Here is a 16872-nt window from a genome sequence, read left to right on the forward strand (position 1 = left end):
TCGTACCTTATGGTTAAACTGATTAAAATTAGATAGATTTGTTTATAAGGTTTTATTAAAATTAACTTTAACATTAATAATACACCATAGAAAGGTAAAATATGGTTTTCTCTTTCGAAAAAATTGTTCATGTAAGAGATGAGATTTTTGTTTACCTTTTGAGTAAAACTACAGAATAAAAAATAGAGGGAGAGAGGGAGACAGATTTAGTTGGTCTCATGCTGTTTTTGTTTGTTTGAGACAGAGTCTCACTCTGTCACTCAGGATGGAACGCAGTGATGCAATCTCAGCTCACTGCAACCTCTGCCTCCCGGGTTCAAGCGTTTCTCGTGCTTCAGCCTTCCGAGTAGCTGGGAGTACAGGCACACGCCGCTACACCTAGCTAATTTTTGTATTTTTAGTAAAGACAGGGTTTCTCCATGTTGGCCAGGCTGGTCTCGAACTCCTGACCTCAAGTGATCCACCCACCTTGGCCTCCCAAAGTGCTGGGATTACAGGTCATGCTGCCTTTTGTTTAGGTCTTACTGCTCAGGAAACTGAGTATGCTGTCAAAGAGAAAATGTTTTTGTATTATAATTTTGGCTAAATGACTGTCCTATAGTAACTTGTGATCCTATTTTATGACATCAAGTGTCTTAAGCCTTTGATATTTGACAGGCTTTTCAACAGCAAATTTTCAAGTTCTAAATTCAGTATTTTTGATCTTAAATTAACTTTTTTTGGATATTAGGCTTCCTGAAGTCCAAGAGAGACATATTAGGCTTATTTGTTAAATTAGAATTATACAGGAAGCATTGTAAATTGTGAGGTGGTATTTAACTTTCTTTGGGTTATATTTATATACATGTTATTAATATGTGTTCCAGGATTTATGACATTCTTGAAATTCTAATATGTTTAAATATATGTTGTCAGTAATAGTTAATGATTATTATGTTAAATTGTCGTATGACACAGAAATAACCAAATTTCCTTGTCATCTGTGTCTTTTGACCATGGCTGCCTTAAGACTTTTGTCATCCACAATTGTTGTTTTGCTTTGATCTTTCTCAAAAAAAGTGACTTATAATCAGCTACCATCCAGGGCTTGCTTCTTTGGGGGAGTTCTTGAAAAGGACTATTGAATTCAGGTTTCTGATAACTTTGGAGATTGTGCCATTAGATGAGAGAGAAAACTTCCACTGCACTAATTGGAAGGCTGATGTGTTCATAAACATTGCTAACCCAATATGACACAGAGCAGGAGTTGACTGCATGGACTGAGCTAATGGAAGACTGTAATACTTTTTATTTTTATTTTTTTTTTAATATTGCTGATTCTTCTTTTGTCTTTCAGAGTCAGGATAAGTTTTTTCTTTTGAGCTATTTATAACCTTGAAATATACTTTAAATGTACTGAGTATACATTTGTAAACAAAATTTGAGTCATATTTCTCTCTCTACCTAATTTCTCCAGAATTTTTAAACTATTTGTGAATATTCTTAATTCATGGCAATGTGTTTGTTTGCATATGTTTAATAAGAATCTGTTTTATTTTATAATGGGACACAGTTGGGGGAACTGGTTATTTTCCCAAGGCTTTGACTGAAATGCCCTTGTGAGAGGTTCCAGCGAAGCCAGTTTAGGACAGCCTATGTGAACCACGGTTCTTGCTGTACTTCGTGTGGGTAATCAGGGCACTAGGAAACTGACGCTTATTTTGCAAGTAGGCTGTCCTACTGTGATTTGTCTTTGATGCAAGTGGGGGAATGGAAAGAGAAAGATTGTCTTTTAGAAGAAAACTCTATATTAGATTAACCTTTGATTCCTAAGTGACCACATGGTCACCCATGGTATGGAGCTGCGCACAATGCCCCTCCTCAGCATGGAGCAGCCAGAAAGATCCACAACCTGATTCCCCATGGTTGAGGAACTGATAAATAAAAAGGGGGGACTGAAACCAGCCCAGTAATCCTACAGAGAGTTGCTTCCAGATAAACATAAAAATTGACCCTTCTGGTCTTAAAGCTTGAAACTTAAATTTGTTTTATCTGAGATCGTTCCTCAGGAAAGACCTTCAGGCCTCTCAAAAAGTATCAAAGAGCTGAAACTCCTCAAAAAGTATCAAAGAACTGAAACTCACCAGACCATGGCATTCAATGTGACTCCAGGCCCTTTGTTCACCATGATTGCTTCCTTACTCCTCCAAAGTTCCTGCTTTCTCACACATTATTACATTTCTTCCTTGATATATAAACCCCTAGTTTTAGTCAGGGGGATGGATTTGAGATTGAGCTCCCATCTCTTCAGCTGCACCTCCCAATTACAGCCTTCTTCTTTGGCAATACTCGTTGTCTCAGTGATTGGCTTTCTGTGCAGCAAGCAGAAAGACCTAGAGCGAACCCCTGGTGTTTCAGTAACAGCCACTCATATTGGCTCAGAATAAACCTCTTTAAAATATTTTTCAGAGTTTGTTTTCTTCTGTTGACACCATTAATATGGCATTCTCACAAGGGCAAAATTCTAGGCCAAAATAGATCAGCCACAGTTTGTTGAAGGAGACATTTATTACAAAGGCCATGGCAATATTTTGGGGGTGACAGAACTGTTTTTATATCCTGACTACAGTAGTAGTTACACAACCCTATAATTGTCAAAAATTTCAGAACTATATATTAAAATGGGTGAATTTTACTGTAAATTATACTGTAATAAAAGGGGGAAAGGCATCTGTATTTGAAAGACTAGGCATGTTCTCCATTTAAAAAGGCACATTTCAAACATTATGTGTACAGTGATCCAGTTTACATATTTAAAAATAAACACGTGCATTTCTTAAATCTAAAGGATATATAACAATTTGCTAGTATCCCTCTGGGGAATAAAATGTAAGGAGGCTTTTACTTTCTGTCTATACCCTTATTATTGGTACCATTTTAATCATTAAAAGTAAAAAAGCTACTTGTAGTTAAATAAACTTCCCCAGGACCTAAATATCTTTTTGTCCAGTGGCTTAGACACACACAGCCACTTTGACCCCAGCTGAACACATGGCAGCCCCCTCACCTGGAAAAGCCGTGTCTTCATGTACATGGTGCCGTAGCCTTCTCGGTGGCTGAGGTAAAATGTGCCCGTGAAACTGGAGCCATCTGGCCACATGTAGGTACCCAGGCCATGGCAGTGGTCCCAGTAAAACTGCCCGTGGTATGACTGTGAGATGGAGAAGTTGGTGAGAAATTGCTGCTCTTCCAGAACCTGACGGGATGCCCTAGAGGCCGAGCCACATGCCTGGTTGGCAATGAATGGGGACCACCCGGGGCTGTGGCAGAACTCAGGGATGCTTGGCATGCGACTATTAGAGTCGGCAACTGAAGCACCCAGAGGGGTTACCAGGCAGTCAGCCTGACAGCCAGGCTCCCTCTCTGTCTTCTCCTCGGGCTGGGGACTGTGGCAAGGCTTAAAACTGCCTAGACATCCTGAGTCAGGAGAGCACGGACTTGCCTTCTCCCTGGTGACCTTGACCTTAGGTTTGGAGGGTCTTGTCCCTACTCAGGAGCCCCATGCTGCTGAGCTCCCTGCCAGGTTCACAGGTGACAGGCTGGCCCTGGGAAGTTGGCTGTGGGCCCCAGTAGGCACAGGGGAGGACTCTGATTTATAACTCTTCAGCACTGGTTGGACACGTGAGCTCCACAAACAACAGGAGTGAGTGTGTCAGAGCCTGCCCCTCTACAAAAGGCCCCCAGAGGGAAAAAGAATGTGACCTTTGGCCAGGTGTGGTGGCTCACATCTGTAATCCCAGCACTTTGGGAGGCTGAGACAGGTGGATCATCTAAGGTCAGGAGTTCAAGACCAGACTGACCAACATGGTGAAACCCCGTCTCTACTAAAAATACAAAAATTAGCTGGGGGTGGTGGTGCATGCCTGTAATCCCAGCTACTCAGGAGGCTGAGGCAGGAGAATCGCTAGAACCCTGGAGGCAGAGGTTGCAGTGAGCTGAGATCGTGCCATTGCACTCCAGCCTGGGCAACAAGAGTAAAATTCCATCTCGAAAAAAAAAAAGAATGTGACATTTATGACAAGGGCTTCCAGCCAGGAGACCCTCATGCTGAGTGCCAGGCACCACCTTTTTCTCAGAAACAGGATGGGCCTGGAGTGCCCGCACAGCCATCCATGCTCACAGTCCACCCAGACCTGACCCTGACATGAAGGGCATGGCAGTTTTCACAGCTTAGTGTCCCTTCCCTTTCTACTGACAACAAATAACCTCTCCCTACAAAGAGGATTCCCCAAGGGACCCAGCCGCAGCGCCTGGGCCAGGCCTGGCCAACCAGAGGACGCCTTACCCCTGCCCCACCCTTGATGCACTTGACCACTTCATGCATCCCCAAGTCAGACCAGCATCCTGCTGGGGCCTCTCTCTTTCCCAGGGGTGTTTGATGCCACCCCCAGGGTCTGGGCAGATGGAACAAGGTCAGTCTTAGAACCCCCTCATGGAGATGGAAAGAGAGAGGACCTAGTTAGATCATTAGAATCCTGGATCCAGCCAGGCCTGAGGCTACCTCACCCCTGGACTTTCCATGGCAAGCGCCAACAGAGGCCTTTTCAGTTTCAGCTGCATTGAATGTGGGCTCAGGACCTAGCCTGGGGGTGCAAAACTTGTTCTCATTTTGTCTTTTAGAACATTCGCTGCCTTCTGCTTAAGCCTAGACACAAGCAATTTCACCAAGGTAAATATACGAGTCGCTATGGTAATTCATAATTTTAAAACGTTTGCCCAGAATAAGAACTTATCTTCTTAAGTCACAGCTTCCCAAACCTCATCCTGGGACCCCAGCAAACCATGGGTGTGATTTTGGAAGTTGGGAAAGATGCTTTTCTCTGGACATTTCTCAAGGAGGAAAAACTTTAGCCTAGCATCCTTCCTGTTGATGGGCCTAAAAGTTCCTGTCCCATCACTCTTAGAAGGAGAAAGGCCAGGCACCAGAGGCCCTAGGGGAGGAGGCGGAGAAAGTGTGGAAGCAGTTACCTCCCCTGTGGGCCAAGAGAATTCGCCATATCCAAGCTTCATGTTCAACCCAAACTCCCCCTGGTACATGCAACCATCCTGCCACTCCTGCACACCCTGGAAGAGCTGGATGTAGGACTCCCTCAGGTCCTGCGCCCTCAGCAGGCCCTCAGATTCCTCCTCTTCCTTCTCAGGGGCTGCTGAAACATCCCTAAAAGGACAGGAGCAGAAGGAGGGAAGAGTGAGATGGCTGCAGTGCCTTCAGTGACTGCTGAGCACAACCCCCGAGCACAACCCAGCATCTCATTTCATCCTACAGTCCCGGGGCAGGTGCTGCTGCATCCCCACTCCACAGGAGAGAAAACCGAGGCACAGAGGGTGCAGCGATTGCCCAAGGCCACACAGGAAGTAGAATGCACAGTAAGGCTGCCAACGGATAGGAGAGATGCTGCCAGTCCCTAGAGGCTGGACCAGTCGGCCTGTCCAGCCCGGGCCTGCTGGCGGCATCTCCTGAGATCGATGGCCCTCTGTCCCACTCCAGCTGCCTGCAGGACATGGGTGCCCACAGCAGGGTCCTCATTCAAGGGCCAGCAGTGCCAGCCCCAAGCTGGACAGAAAGCAGACTGCCCATACATGTGGACCCATGGAAGGTCGGAAGGCAGCTCGAGAGGCAGCCAGCTGATACTAGGATGGACAGGTGGATAGGTGGACAGATGGATGGATGCAGGGCTGGGGAGTATGCTGCAACAAGGAGCACAAACCAGGGTGGATTTGCCGTAACTCATAGGGCATCCACAGACAGACGGGGCGTGTCAGATCCCCCACAGATGGACGGGGCATCTCAGACCACCACAGACGGACGGGGCATCTCACACCACAAAAGTCGTGGCGCCTCAGACCTCCACAGATGGATGGGGTGTCTCAGACCCCTACAGAAGGACAGGGCATCCCAGACCAATACAGGTGGATGGGGTGTCTCAGACCCCTACAGAAGGACAGGGCATCCCAGACCAACACAGGTGGATGGGGTGCCTCCGACCATGAAAGATAGACAGGGCATCTCAGTTCCCCCCCAGATGGACGGAGCATCTGAGACCCCCACAGATGACGGGGCATCTCAAAGGGCCTTCAGTTCTCAGCTGTGCAGGGCGGCCATCCCTGGCCAAGGTGCCGGCAGCGTCCCTGCCTAGGGAGGGTCCTCTTACCGGCCTGTGGAGCCGCCTTCTCATTGGCTCCCCACATGGTAGTGAGAGAGGATGGGGGAACTCTGGGCTCTTCCGCTTCTCATAGGTACACTCATCCCATCATGGGCTCCATCTTCACCACCCCATCTAAACCTAGCCACCTCCCAAAGCCCGTTGTTGGGCAAAGGGCTCGTGGGAAAAGGGCTTGTGGGGTGCCTGTATAAACAGACCATGAAAATATGGGACAATAAATTGTGGAAAGCCACAAGAGGCCTCTGAAGAGGAAAGCCTCCTAATTGCCATCATGTTCCCATGCCCAGAGCGAGATCCGCTGTCTTATCTGTAAACACTGTGTTCAAGGAGAAAGACTCTACTCTGAAGCACTGGAATGTGGACAGACGTGCAGGCTCCTAGTTAAGCCCGCTCCCACTAGCTACTCTCTGATAAGTTAAAGATAGTATGTTTGAGCACAAAGGAGATTCATTTAAACCGCTATTGCTATAGATTACACCTATGACGCACTGCCACCCTTTCACTGTTTCACCCTGAACATCTGCTTCTCAGATCTAAGTGTACTCAATAAATAGTGTGGAGACCAGAGCTCTGAGCCTTTTGCAGCCTCCATTTTGCAACTGGCCCCCGGGCTCCCCACCTTTCAACTCTTAACCTGTCTCTTCTCAATCCTTTGTCCCCACCAGACTTTGGGTACTCTACGGGTGGTGTTGAGGCTGGTCCCCAACACCCATCACACTGGGCCAGGGCTGGACTGAGTTTTCGAGGCCCACAAACAGGGACAAGCACGATGGGGTGACAGGGGGACCTCGTGAGATGCTGCAGTGAGACTCCAGGGCAGCCCCTGGCTCAAAGCAGCCCTTGCTGTGAACAGAGCTGTGAAGATGGAGACAACTTGGGAGCCCCATCTCGTGAGGGAAACAAACGTTCCCTCCCTCCACTAGGTGGCGACACGGGTGGCAGAGTGTGCAGGCAGGAAGGGACACGAGAAGGTTCCAATTACCATCTATTATCGTTTTCCTCAGTGGTTGCTGATACAGTGTTGAGGCTTTCAGATTTCTCCAGAAACTAATTTCTCAGGGAGTAACACAGTTTAGCGATTTTTACTGCTTGCCTTAAGGAAAATCCCCGCTAACCCAGGGCCCCGGGTCAGGGTCGGACCTCCCTGCTGGAGGGTCCCCCGCACCTTGTGGCGAAGACAGCATAGTTCTTCAGGGACCCCGGCTCCTCGGCAGCTGGGGTCTCACCGCCCTTCCCCTCTAGCGGGCGTTGGGGGCTGCCAGCCCCAGAGACTTCGTCCTCTAAGCTAAAGGAGGCATGGCCCCCATCCATGTCTGTGGTCTTCCAACCTGCAAGCGATGTCAGGACCGCACATTTGCCCCCAGGGCTCCCGCCGGGAACTCGGAGGGCGCCCAAGGCCCCGCCCGCGGCCCCTGAGCCTCAGAGAACCCAAGCCCCTCCCTGAACCGCACCGGAGCCTGGACCGCCACCCACCGGCCCCGGCCCACCATCCCTGGGAGTCCTCAAGGAGACCTGTCGGAACCATGGGTAAACTTCACCCGCGTCCCCAGGTGTCCCTGTCCCTTCGTGGGCGGGAATCACAGCAAGGGCGGTCGCGGCCACATGGCCGGGCCAGGCCCGCACCCACTATCGCCCAGGAGGCGCCGCTAACAGCGGGTCTCAGCCACGGGCCTCTGAAGCCAGCGCTCGAGGGTGGGCTCGGGAGACGCCGCGCCCACCTAACCCCACACCCCCAGCCCCTCGGCCCCTCCCTGGGGTGGGGACCGCGAGCCTAGCCCCCCCGCCGCCGCCCCACGCAGCTCCAGGATCTCCCTAGCCCCGGCTCCCAGCGCCCCTGTCGCGAGACCGCACCAAGCAAGGCTCGAAGAGCTCGCGCAGGACAGCAGGGAGACCGACGGTACTGCAGCCACCGCAGACGTCCCGACTGCTCGCCAGCCCTGCGCCTCCGGAGAGCGTCGCGTTTCCCTGGAGACAGCCCCGCCCCCATACCCGCTGCCACTCTCCGGCTCCGCCAATCCCAGCGCCAGGACGCACCCGGCCCCGCCTCCGGGCGTGCCCGCCCTCTGTGACTTCAGCGGCTTAGGGCCAACACCCCGCGGGCCTCGGTGCCAGCCTTCCCCTTACCCGGTCAACCCCTGGGCCGAGTACCTCTGGGAGAGAAAGCGCCAAATTCCCCCAACACTCCCGTGATGGGGGCACGGGGAGCGCCGTGGGACACCTGAAGAAACTGAGGCCCAAGTGTTAATTAACTTGATCACCTAGCACGTGGAGCCACGGCTTGCTCAAGCCCTGCCTGATTCCAGCCCCGGCCTTTGTTCATTCAGTAAATGTGGAAGGTGCAAGGGGAACGAACTCGAGGCCTGCGGAGGGAACGAGATGAGGGAGGCCGCAGGAGTCACCGCAGAGAAGTGGGATTGGCTGTCTTTGACCGAGGGTCTCGGGGAAGGACTGCAGGAGAGAGGATTCCTGATGGGGCTTCACAGGATGCGCAGGAGCTCTCCAGGCTACAGAGCGCATTTCAAGAACTGGACTGGGATGTACAGAGGCACCATGGTGGGAAACAGCTGGGCCTTCCTGCAAAGAGGGGAGAGGCTCTTGGAAGTGCAGGGCTTGCGTTTCTCAACCCAGACTGCCTTTGAGAACAGGGCAGGGGGTGTGAAGAGCCGATGCCCTGGCCCTCCCCACTGGCTAGCTTTCCGGGGACTAAGGACTAAAGCTGGGCCAGGATTCTGGGGTTCTAGGGGCACTGCCTCCACACGCCAGTGCCTGTCTGTTGAGTTCACTTCTCTCTAAAATCTCATTTTATACCACGACCCGGTACAAACCACTCAGAAAAATGTTTCATTAAAAGTTCACCATACTACATGCATGCACTCTAATATTTTCATGTAGTCTATTATTTCTCTAAAAACTAAAATGCTGATCATGACCCACAGAATTGATTTTACAACCCACATTAGTTGTGAATTACAACTTGCTAAGGAGTCAGAACCAACACGTAGAAACCCTGTGTTCTTAGCAAGCACATTCTGGTTACACTGTGGGGGACTAGCACCAAGTCCAGGAGACAGAGGCTGGCCCAGACTAAGTGTGGTAATGAGAAGCAGACACTTATGATGAATTGGTTCCCAATCTATTATTACCTCAATGGGGTGGGAGCATCATGGTTCAAGTAGCAGGCTTTGGAGCAGAAAACCCACCTCAACCATCCTCCAACCATAAACGGTGATGATGATTCATGAAACAGTCCAGGAGGAGGAGGGACTTCAGGTTTTGTTTGATTCATTTCAGTGGCCCAACACTGGCATCAAGGAGCTTGGCTCTCCCGTCTCCTCTGCTTTCACCCAAGGCTGGCTTCCCCTTATGGCCATGAGAGAACAGAGGAGCCTTCCAAAGTGCTCTCTCCTTCATGGGTTATTAGACACCAAGCTCATTCCCAGAGCAGTCACGGGAGTGTGGCCTTTACTTTTGGCCAGAGACAGAGCCAACTCCTAGAAGGTGGAGGAAGACAATGTCCCAACCTAATCAATGGCTCCCATGAACGCCAGGGAAAAAAAAGGAATTCCACTCCTCCATCCTAGGAAAGTTGGAGTCCTTCCTTAGGGTGGAGGAAGTGGAAAACAGATGCTGGTAAGACCTCCACGGAGGTGATGTCTGGAGCTGCAACCAGTGAAGACCTGGCTGCAGACATATTTGAGTCTTTAGCTCAAGAGTGAACCCCAGGCTGCAATAAAGATCTGACAGTTACCAAAGCTAGATGGCTGATGGACAAAGCAATGACGATAACCCAGAGAGAGACTGTATGCAACTGAAACTTCAATTGCTAAATGTCTGCAGGGCTGTAAGAGTTGCTTTGCACTGTATCCATTGCCTGAAAATTACCAGACGTCAGAAAATTACCAGATGTCAGAAAAATTGAAGGGGTCTTAAATGGCAATTTCATGGACATTAAGTGATATTAAATATTTTAAAGTTACAATGCTGACCCCAATAAATTACTTAGAAACAGCAAAAGGAATAGTGTGGTCTATGAAGAAGTGATGAAAATAGAAATTAGTTTTATGAGCCATGTGTTACAATACATAGAAAAAAATGCACCAATTACAAAGCGGGCCACAAAAAGGAATAAACGTAAAACCGACAACGCAGTCACTAGTGAAAGAGGGAAGACACGGGAACCACGCAGCCCGCCGTCCACGTGCACCGGGCAGCCACCGGGCCCTGGCCGAACGACGCGGACGCGAAGGGGGCAGGCCCGGCCAAGCCACGCCTCCGCGCCAGGCGCCGCAGTAGAGCCGGCAGGGCGCTGCGCACAAGCGCCACAGGCGCAAGCCCAGTGCCACAGGCCGCAGGCGCAGAGGACGGCGCCCGGGGACAGAGAACATAGGACGCAGAGCGGTCCAAGGCCCCGGCGCCCTGGTGAGGCCCAAGCCTCCCGCCATGCCCCGGCCCCAACGAGACCCAAGCCCCCTGCCCCGGCCCGGCGCCCACGGGAGACCCAAGCCCCGGCCTGGTCCACCTCGGAGGCCTCTAGGACCCGGGGGGCCCGGCGGCCCGCCCGGCTCCCACAAATAGATTCCTCGGCGGGCGCCTGAGCCACCAAAATAGATCCTCAAGGCCCAAAAACAGACTCTTCGGCGGGCGCCATGGGGCCGGGAGAAGCTGGGCGCCGCGGGGCCGCCTCGGCCGTACCTCCGCCGTTCGTGCGCGTCGCGCCCGCACTATTCCTCGGGAGCGCGCGAGCCGCGGGCGCGGAGGAGCAGCTGGCACGAGCGGGAGTCACGCTGTGCGTCAACGTCTCCCACAAGCAGCCCAGCCCGCGCGCTCCCGGCGTGGCAGAGCTGCGCGTGCCCGTGTTCGACGACCCGGCTGAGGACCTGCTGGCGCACCTGGAGCCCACGTGCGCCGCCATGGAGGCCGCGGTGCGCGCCGGCGGCGCCTGCCTAGTCTACTGCAAGAACGGCCGCAGCCGCTCGGCCGCCGTCTGCACCGCCTACCTCATGCGGCACCGCGGCCTCAGCCTGGCGCAGGCCTTCCAGGTGGGCGGGCCTTTTCGGGGGCCGGTGTTTCGAGAGGGGCGTGTCTTCCGGGGACGCGTTTTTCCGGGCGGGGCCGGCCTCGGGATTGGGAGAGGCACTTCCGGGAGGGGCGGGTCTCTCTCGTAAGGGCGGGCTTAGGGAAGCAGAGAGGCACTTCCGGGTTGGGCGGGGCCCACTCTTAGAGCTGGGCCCGCCTTGGCCCTTTCTGGCCATTAGCGCGACTTGGGGTTATTCAATGCACTTCTTGTTCGCAGATGGTGAAGAGCGCTCGCCCGGTAGCAGAACCGAACCTGGGCTTCTGGTCTCAGCTCCAGAAGTATGAGGAGGCCCTCCAGGCCCAGTCCTGCCTGCAGGGAGAGCCCCCAGCCTTAGGGTTGGACCCTGAGGCTTGAAGCTTGAAGGCCTGCTGCCTGGAGGAAGGATATTCCTGCACTGATACAGAAGGCTGGTCTTTACCCTTCTTCCTCACTGTCATATCGAGTTTTCCTTTTTGTGTGTGTGTGTGAAACATAGTGCTTTTAATTTTATATTTCTGGCTGAGCTGATGCACAAATTATCTTACAGACACAAAAAGAAATACATTTGGTAAAACATTGAAGACAAATTAAGAAAAAGCAAATAGGGGTCCTCCATTATTTATACTCCAGAATCTTGAGTGTTTGGGGGTGCCGGCGCGTTCTACCAGAAGGACATGAGTACAGACTACAGTAATCAGAATCTGAGTCATAGGTGAAATCAGGAAAAGCAACTCTTCTTGTGTTTTAGTAGTGTCATAAGAACGGACTAGTTCTTCCTGCGTGACCACAGATGGCTTCTGTTTGAGAAAATGCATACCCACGTGGGACATTTAGATCAAGAAAGCTGTTGATGAAGACATTGTTGAAGGGCAACTTGGGTGATTGGGGAATTATTCTCTTCACCAGCCCCTCTGCAATACAGCTGGAGCTGTCCCATAGGAGTTCGGACAGTTAGGGACATCCTTTCTCTTTCTTTTTTTTTGTTTGTTTGTTTGAGACAGTGTCTCTGTTGCCCAGGCTGGAGTGCAGTGGCGCAATCCCGGCTCACTGCAACCTCCGCCTCCCTGGTTCAAGTGATTCTCCTGCCTCAGTCTCCTGAGTAGCTGGGACTACAGGTGTGTGCCACCACACCCAGCTAATTTTTTGTATTTTTAGTGGAGTTGGGGGCTTTCGCCATGTTAGCCAGGATGGTCTCGAACTCCTGACCTCGTGATCCACCCACCTCAGCCTCCCAAAGTGCTGGGATTACAGGCATGAGCCACGGTACCCAGCCTCATTTTTCTATTACTAGAGAACTCCAGGACATTAAGAATTTCAAAAGCGAATTTTTCACCCATAACTTCTGTGGTGACAGTATGGTGTTCCTGTAGTGAAAACAAAGCCGAGTTTTTTTGCTCCTTTCACTAAAGCTGCTTCATCTGTGGAGGAAGCCTGGTAGATTATATTATTTCCAGGGATAACAGTGTGGCACACAGATAACAGGGTAAGAAATTGCTTTATATAGTTTTATGTGGGATGGCCATTCTCAATGTTCTCCAATAAACTGGGGTCATTAAAATATCAGGGCTCGGATGGAAGAAGGTGTTGCACCATAAATGACACCTGCAGTGGTACTTCTTATATGTCTTAATATTGCAAGTGAGGGTTCCCATTTTATCAGAAAATAGAAATTTTACCTGCCCAAGTTCTTCACTGAGATTGAATGTGCTGGCCATGGTGTGGACACTATTTACTTTATAATGCACATCTTGATCCCAGTTTATAAACTGGGCCTGAATATATTTCACAATTTCCATAGTGACCAGCAGACTAATGGGATGAGGTTCTGTTATAAGATGATGAATACCAGTATGTCAAACACAATGCTGTGAGCTGGAATCCTCTTTCAGGTACCAAATGTCACCGTACTTTTTATTCCATAGCACGGCTCCCACGCAGCTCACTACTGACATGACCAGAGCAGCAGGAACCAAAGGGAGACTCGCCCATTGTCACTTTCTTAACCTCTGATCTCTTGAGGTGATTTGACAGATTTCTGCAGGAATTTGGTTTCAAAGCCAGTATAAACAACTATGCCAGTGATCCACTGAGCATTTCTTTTTTTTTTTTTTCTTGAGACGGAGTCTCACTCTGGCGCCCAGGCTGGAGTGGGTGCCATCTCGGCTCACTGCAAGCTCCGCCTCCCGGCTTCATGCCATTCTCCTGCTTCAGCCTGCAAGCTCCGCCTCCCAGCTTCACGCCATTCTCCTTCAGCCTCCTGAGTAGCTGGGACTACAGGCGCCCGCCACCATGCCTGGCTAATTTCTTTGTATTTTTGGTAGAGACGGGGTTTACACTGTGTTAGCCAGGATGGTCTCAATCTCCTGACCTCGTGATCCGCCCGCCTCGGCCTCCCAAAGCGCTGGGATTTCAGGTGTGAGCCACCTCGCCCGGCCAATCCACTGAGCATTTCTAAGCTGTGTACCTCTTAACAAGACCTGGTCAGACCCAATTGGAACAGGGCTTTTACCACTTAGGCGGAAGCTCAGCTATTGAAATGACGATCAGGTGCTTCATGGTCTATTTTTCTAGATAGGCCTAACAGCTGGTTTTCTGTTTGCATTTCAGCTGTTTCTGGCAAAGCCTGCCATGTCTTAGATTTGTCTCTCCATCCAGATTAGATGTTGCTATATAAACACATCGACTGAGGCTCACTGGAACACATCAGGACTGTGTCTTCAGGATGGAGCTCCCCATTCGAGGCCTTCACAGTGTCACCCACATTCACCTCTTTCCATTTAATCGTGTGCCATGAATTCTGTCATAACAGTTTTGTGTTCCTTGACTATTTTGTCTGCCATGTCATTATGATGTATAACCTCTTTAATGCCTGAAATCATAAGAATAATCATCAAAGGCAAGAGGGTTGTATATTTTCCTGTTGGAGACATCTGGAATTTGCTGCAATAAAATAATAAACAAGAAGAAAGCATTGGCAGCTTTGGTAAACTGCAGATTCAAAAATCGAGGGAGAAATGAGCACACGCTGTACTTGGCTGTACATATAATTACTGACTATGGGTTGCAGAAATTTCTCTCAAGCATCATCACCACTTTTGCTCAGTTATCAGTAGTAATAACAGCAATCAAAACTGAAACTGCTCCAGATGCCTCTCTAGGAAGTATGGTTTTCCATCCTTCCTACTGTTTTCTTCACAAGCGAATCCTCCACCTCAGTGGCAGGCTGAAGGGCCCAGTCTGTGGTCCTGTCACCAGTGCCCTCTGAGCTCCATGGTCCCCCTGCACCACGGCCGCCCAGTGCACTCGCCTCCACACTAAGTTTTCATTTTTCCCAGTTAAGCCCCATCTTCCTGAAACGCAGCTCAAGAGGGTCTCTGTCCCCTCTTGATGGTGGGGCAAGGGTCTGCGCATCAGACCACACAGACCCCTGCACCACCATCTGCTCCATCCTCTCCCTCTGGTCAGCTCAGCTTATTAAACAAGGCTTGGTCAGGAAAATCGAAACCACTTAAGGAACTGGGCAGAAAGAAACTGAATGCAGGGAGAAGGCTGGGGAGCCAAGGACAGGAGATGAGACATAGGGGAGTCACAGGGACCTGCCACCCAGATCCCCACTGCCTGATGTCCTGGCTCTGGAGGGCACCTGGAGCTGCCAGCAGAGCCTCCTGCCCACCAGCTGCTGAAGCCACAATGCATCTCCTTCCTCCCGCCTCCCGGACCTCTGACTGGTCTCATCTGGGCACCGAACATGGGAAGCCCCTCCTGTGACAGGCAGGGGAGAAGGAGGCTGTGCTGACAGACGGCCTGGTGAGGGAACCCGGGAGGCCTCCAGCATCTGCACCCCTCTCCTACTTCGACCTGTTTCACCAACATTGCACCCCAACCTAAAGTCACATAGCTACTGTCAAGCCAACGAGGTGCTGCCTCTCCCGCGGTGTGAGGGTGGAGCCCCATGAGCCACCACTGGAGGCATCCGAGCACGTTGATTCCTTCTCTAGTTCAGACACAACCTCTCCTGGACATCCTGTGGCCTAAAGACTATCCTAGAATCAACACTCCTTAAATAAGAGTGGGGGAGGAAAAGGAAAATGTGTGTAATACATGTGAATCACAGATAACGTCATTGGTTAATATATACAACTACACATATTTACATTCTGTATGCAGCAATGAATAAAATACTGTGGTTGGCACTTATCTGCCTTTTCCAATACTTGTTCCATGTTCTACCCTCAGCCAGTGCCTAAGCTGCTTATGGCCTTCACCTGGTGGCGTGACTCGATCCTTTATTTTTAAGGCCCCAGGCCCTGCATGGCTGCCCACACACGTGCTGTGGCCTCCGTTACCTGTACTGCACCACCAGAGAGAAGTAGGAGGTACCAGTCTTCCTGGCCCCCAAGCCTCACAACGCCCCATGCCCACCTGCCAGAGCCAGCCCTGTGTTGTCTCATGCTTCCGTGGCTGGGCCGTGTCTGAGCCACCCTCCTAGTGAGACCCGGTTATGTTCCTAAGCAAAAGCATCCCACCTGGGGACCGAACATCTCTGATGCAGCAGAGCCCAAAGCTGGGGGGATGGGAAGCACGGGTTTTGTCAGCCAAGCGTGGGGGTAGTAGTGAGAAGGGCCTTCTCCCTCCCCACGCCTTGTGTACCTGGGCCTCAAGCATAGGCCACACCTTGTTGTTCGCTGCCCCTCTATGCCCTGTGTCACCAGTCAGCACCACCCATTGCTGTGGACCGCGGCCCCCATCACAAGCTGGTGCTCAGGGCAGCCCCCATCTCTGTGGAGGGCTTGCCTGCCGCTGGCCTCTCTAGATAAGCTCCTCATGACTCATGCAACCTTTTCATCAGCCCGGAAGGAAGCAGCCGCCGGTCTCCACTAGCGGGTGAGGAACAGTGGCTTGGAGAGAAGGGAGGACCCGGGCCTGCGGATTCCCCCGCGGCTCAGCCCTGCTCACAGCACCCTGATGAAAACCTCGGCTGCCCTTGCCTCAGGGCAGGGCACACCCTTTACCTGCTGACCTGGCCCTGGTGACAAGGGGACAAGGGCAGCAGGGCCCCGGCCAGGTTGAAGGACACCTGTGGGTCACATCAGACCTTTTTAGCCCACCAGCTCCGTCTGAGAACTGGTAGCTCCCTGGTCCTCTGTCCGGGGAGGACGCGGCCCTGTCTGAACACTGCTTCTTCCTGGAAGCTTTGCTGCCCTCCCCAGCCTGCTAGAACCCTCCATGCCACACCCACCTCCTAGTGAGTGAAGCCAGGAACCCCTCCCTCGGGTGCATCAGGGGAAGGCTGGGGTAAAGATGCCGCGCAGCACGTCACTGCGCTGATCACCAAAAAGCTGGAGTATGAAAACTCCTGTGGGAGAAAGCCAGAGCTGACAGTCGCGACGTCCAGGCTCCTCTGCCAGGGTTAGAGAAGTCAGAGGTGCCTGCCCAGGCCTGGATGCCGCGTAGCCTCCCGCCGCCAGGGGGTGTCAGGCAGGCGGGAGCGGGGCCTCCTCGGGCGGGGCGGGGCCGGCGCGAGAGGTTCCCGCGGTTCAGTTGCAGACCCCGCCCTCTCGGCTCAGCCGCGCCTCCCACACCATGGGGTGCAGTAGGGCAGCTCCTCACATA

General features: G+C 51.8%; 2 protein-coding genes across 21 annotated transcripts in view; one reads left to right on the forward strand and one right to left on the reverse strand.

The window, feature by feature from the left end:
• The window catches only part of ANKMY1 (ankyrin repeat and MYND domain containing 1), a 100365-nt gene extending 89081 nt beyond the window's left edge, over positions 1-11284 (reverse strand). For 12 of the 18 annotated variants that reach the window (XM_054550114.2, XM_054550109.2, XM_054550113.1 and 9 more), the window contains exons 1-4: positions 8055-8204; positions 7369-7531; positions 5008-5197; positions 3047-3190 (exon numbers count right to left, since the gene is read on the reverse strand). In XM_054550114.2, the coding sequence (XP_054406089.1) occupies positions 3047-3190; positions 5008-5197; positions 7369-7531; positions 8055-8190 (633 nt within the window). In that variant the 5' untranslated portion in view covers positions 8191-8204. Of the gene's footprint in view, positions 1-3046; positions 3191-5007; positions 5198-7368; positions 7532-7715; positions 7997-8054; positions 8205-10895; positions 10975-11200 lie in introns of those variants that run through there. The other 6 variants (XM_054550112.1, XM_054550105.1, XM_054550110.1 and 3 more) reach the window with 4 other exon arrangements.
• On the forward strand, positions 10476-15456 carry DUSP28 (dual specificity phosphatase 28). 3 transcript variants are annotated; one of them, XR_008523153.2, is made up of 3 exons: positions 10476-11242; positions 11497-11686; positions 13867-15456. XR_008523153.2 is itself a non-coding variant. In XM_054550122.2 (2 exons), the coding sequence occupies exons 1-2, from the start codon at positions 10850-10852 to the stop codon at positions 11632-11634; spliced, it is 531 nt and encodes a 176-aa protein (XP_054406097.1). In that variant the 5' UTR covers positions 10835-10849; the 3' UTR covers positions 11635-15456. The 3 variants fall into 3 exon arrangements, 1 of the variants encoding a protein (XP_054406097.1); XR_010136140.1 differs by having other exon boundaries at positions 10835-11242; positions 11497-12742; XM_054550122.2 differs by having other exon boundaries at positions 10835-11242; positions 11497-15456.
• The last annotated feature ends 1416 nt before the right edge of the window (positions 15457-16872 follow it).

This window comes from Pongo abelii, chromosome 11 (genome assembly GCF_028885655.2).
Source record: "Pongo abelii isolate AG06213 chromosome 11, NHGRI_mPonAbe1-v2.0_pri, whole genome shotgun sequence".
In the NCBI taxonomy this organism is placed as follows: Eukaryota; Metazoa; Chordata; class Mammalia; order Primates; family Hominidae; genus Pongo; species Pongo abelii.

Bases quoted from the DNA above. Each gene is read 5' to 3' on its own strand.
- DUSP28 (XM_054550122.2), top strand. From the start codon at position 10,850: ATGGGGCCGGGAGAAGCTGGGCGCCGCGGGGCCGCCTCGGCCGTACCT. The intron at 11,243-11,496 runs GTGGGCGGGCCT...TCTTGTTCGCAG, and splicing joins GCCTGGCGCAGGCCTTCCAG to ATGGTGAAGAGCGCTCGCCC.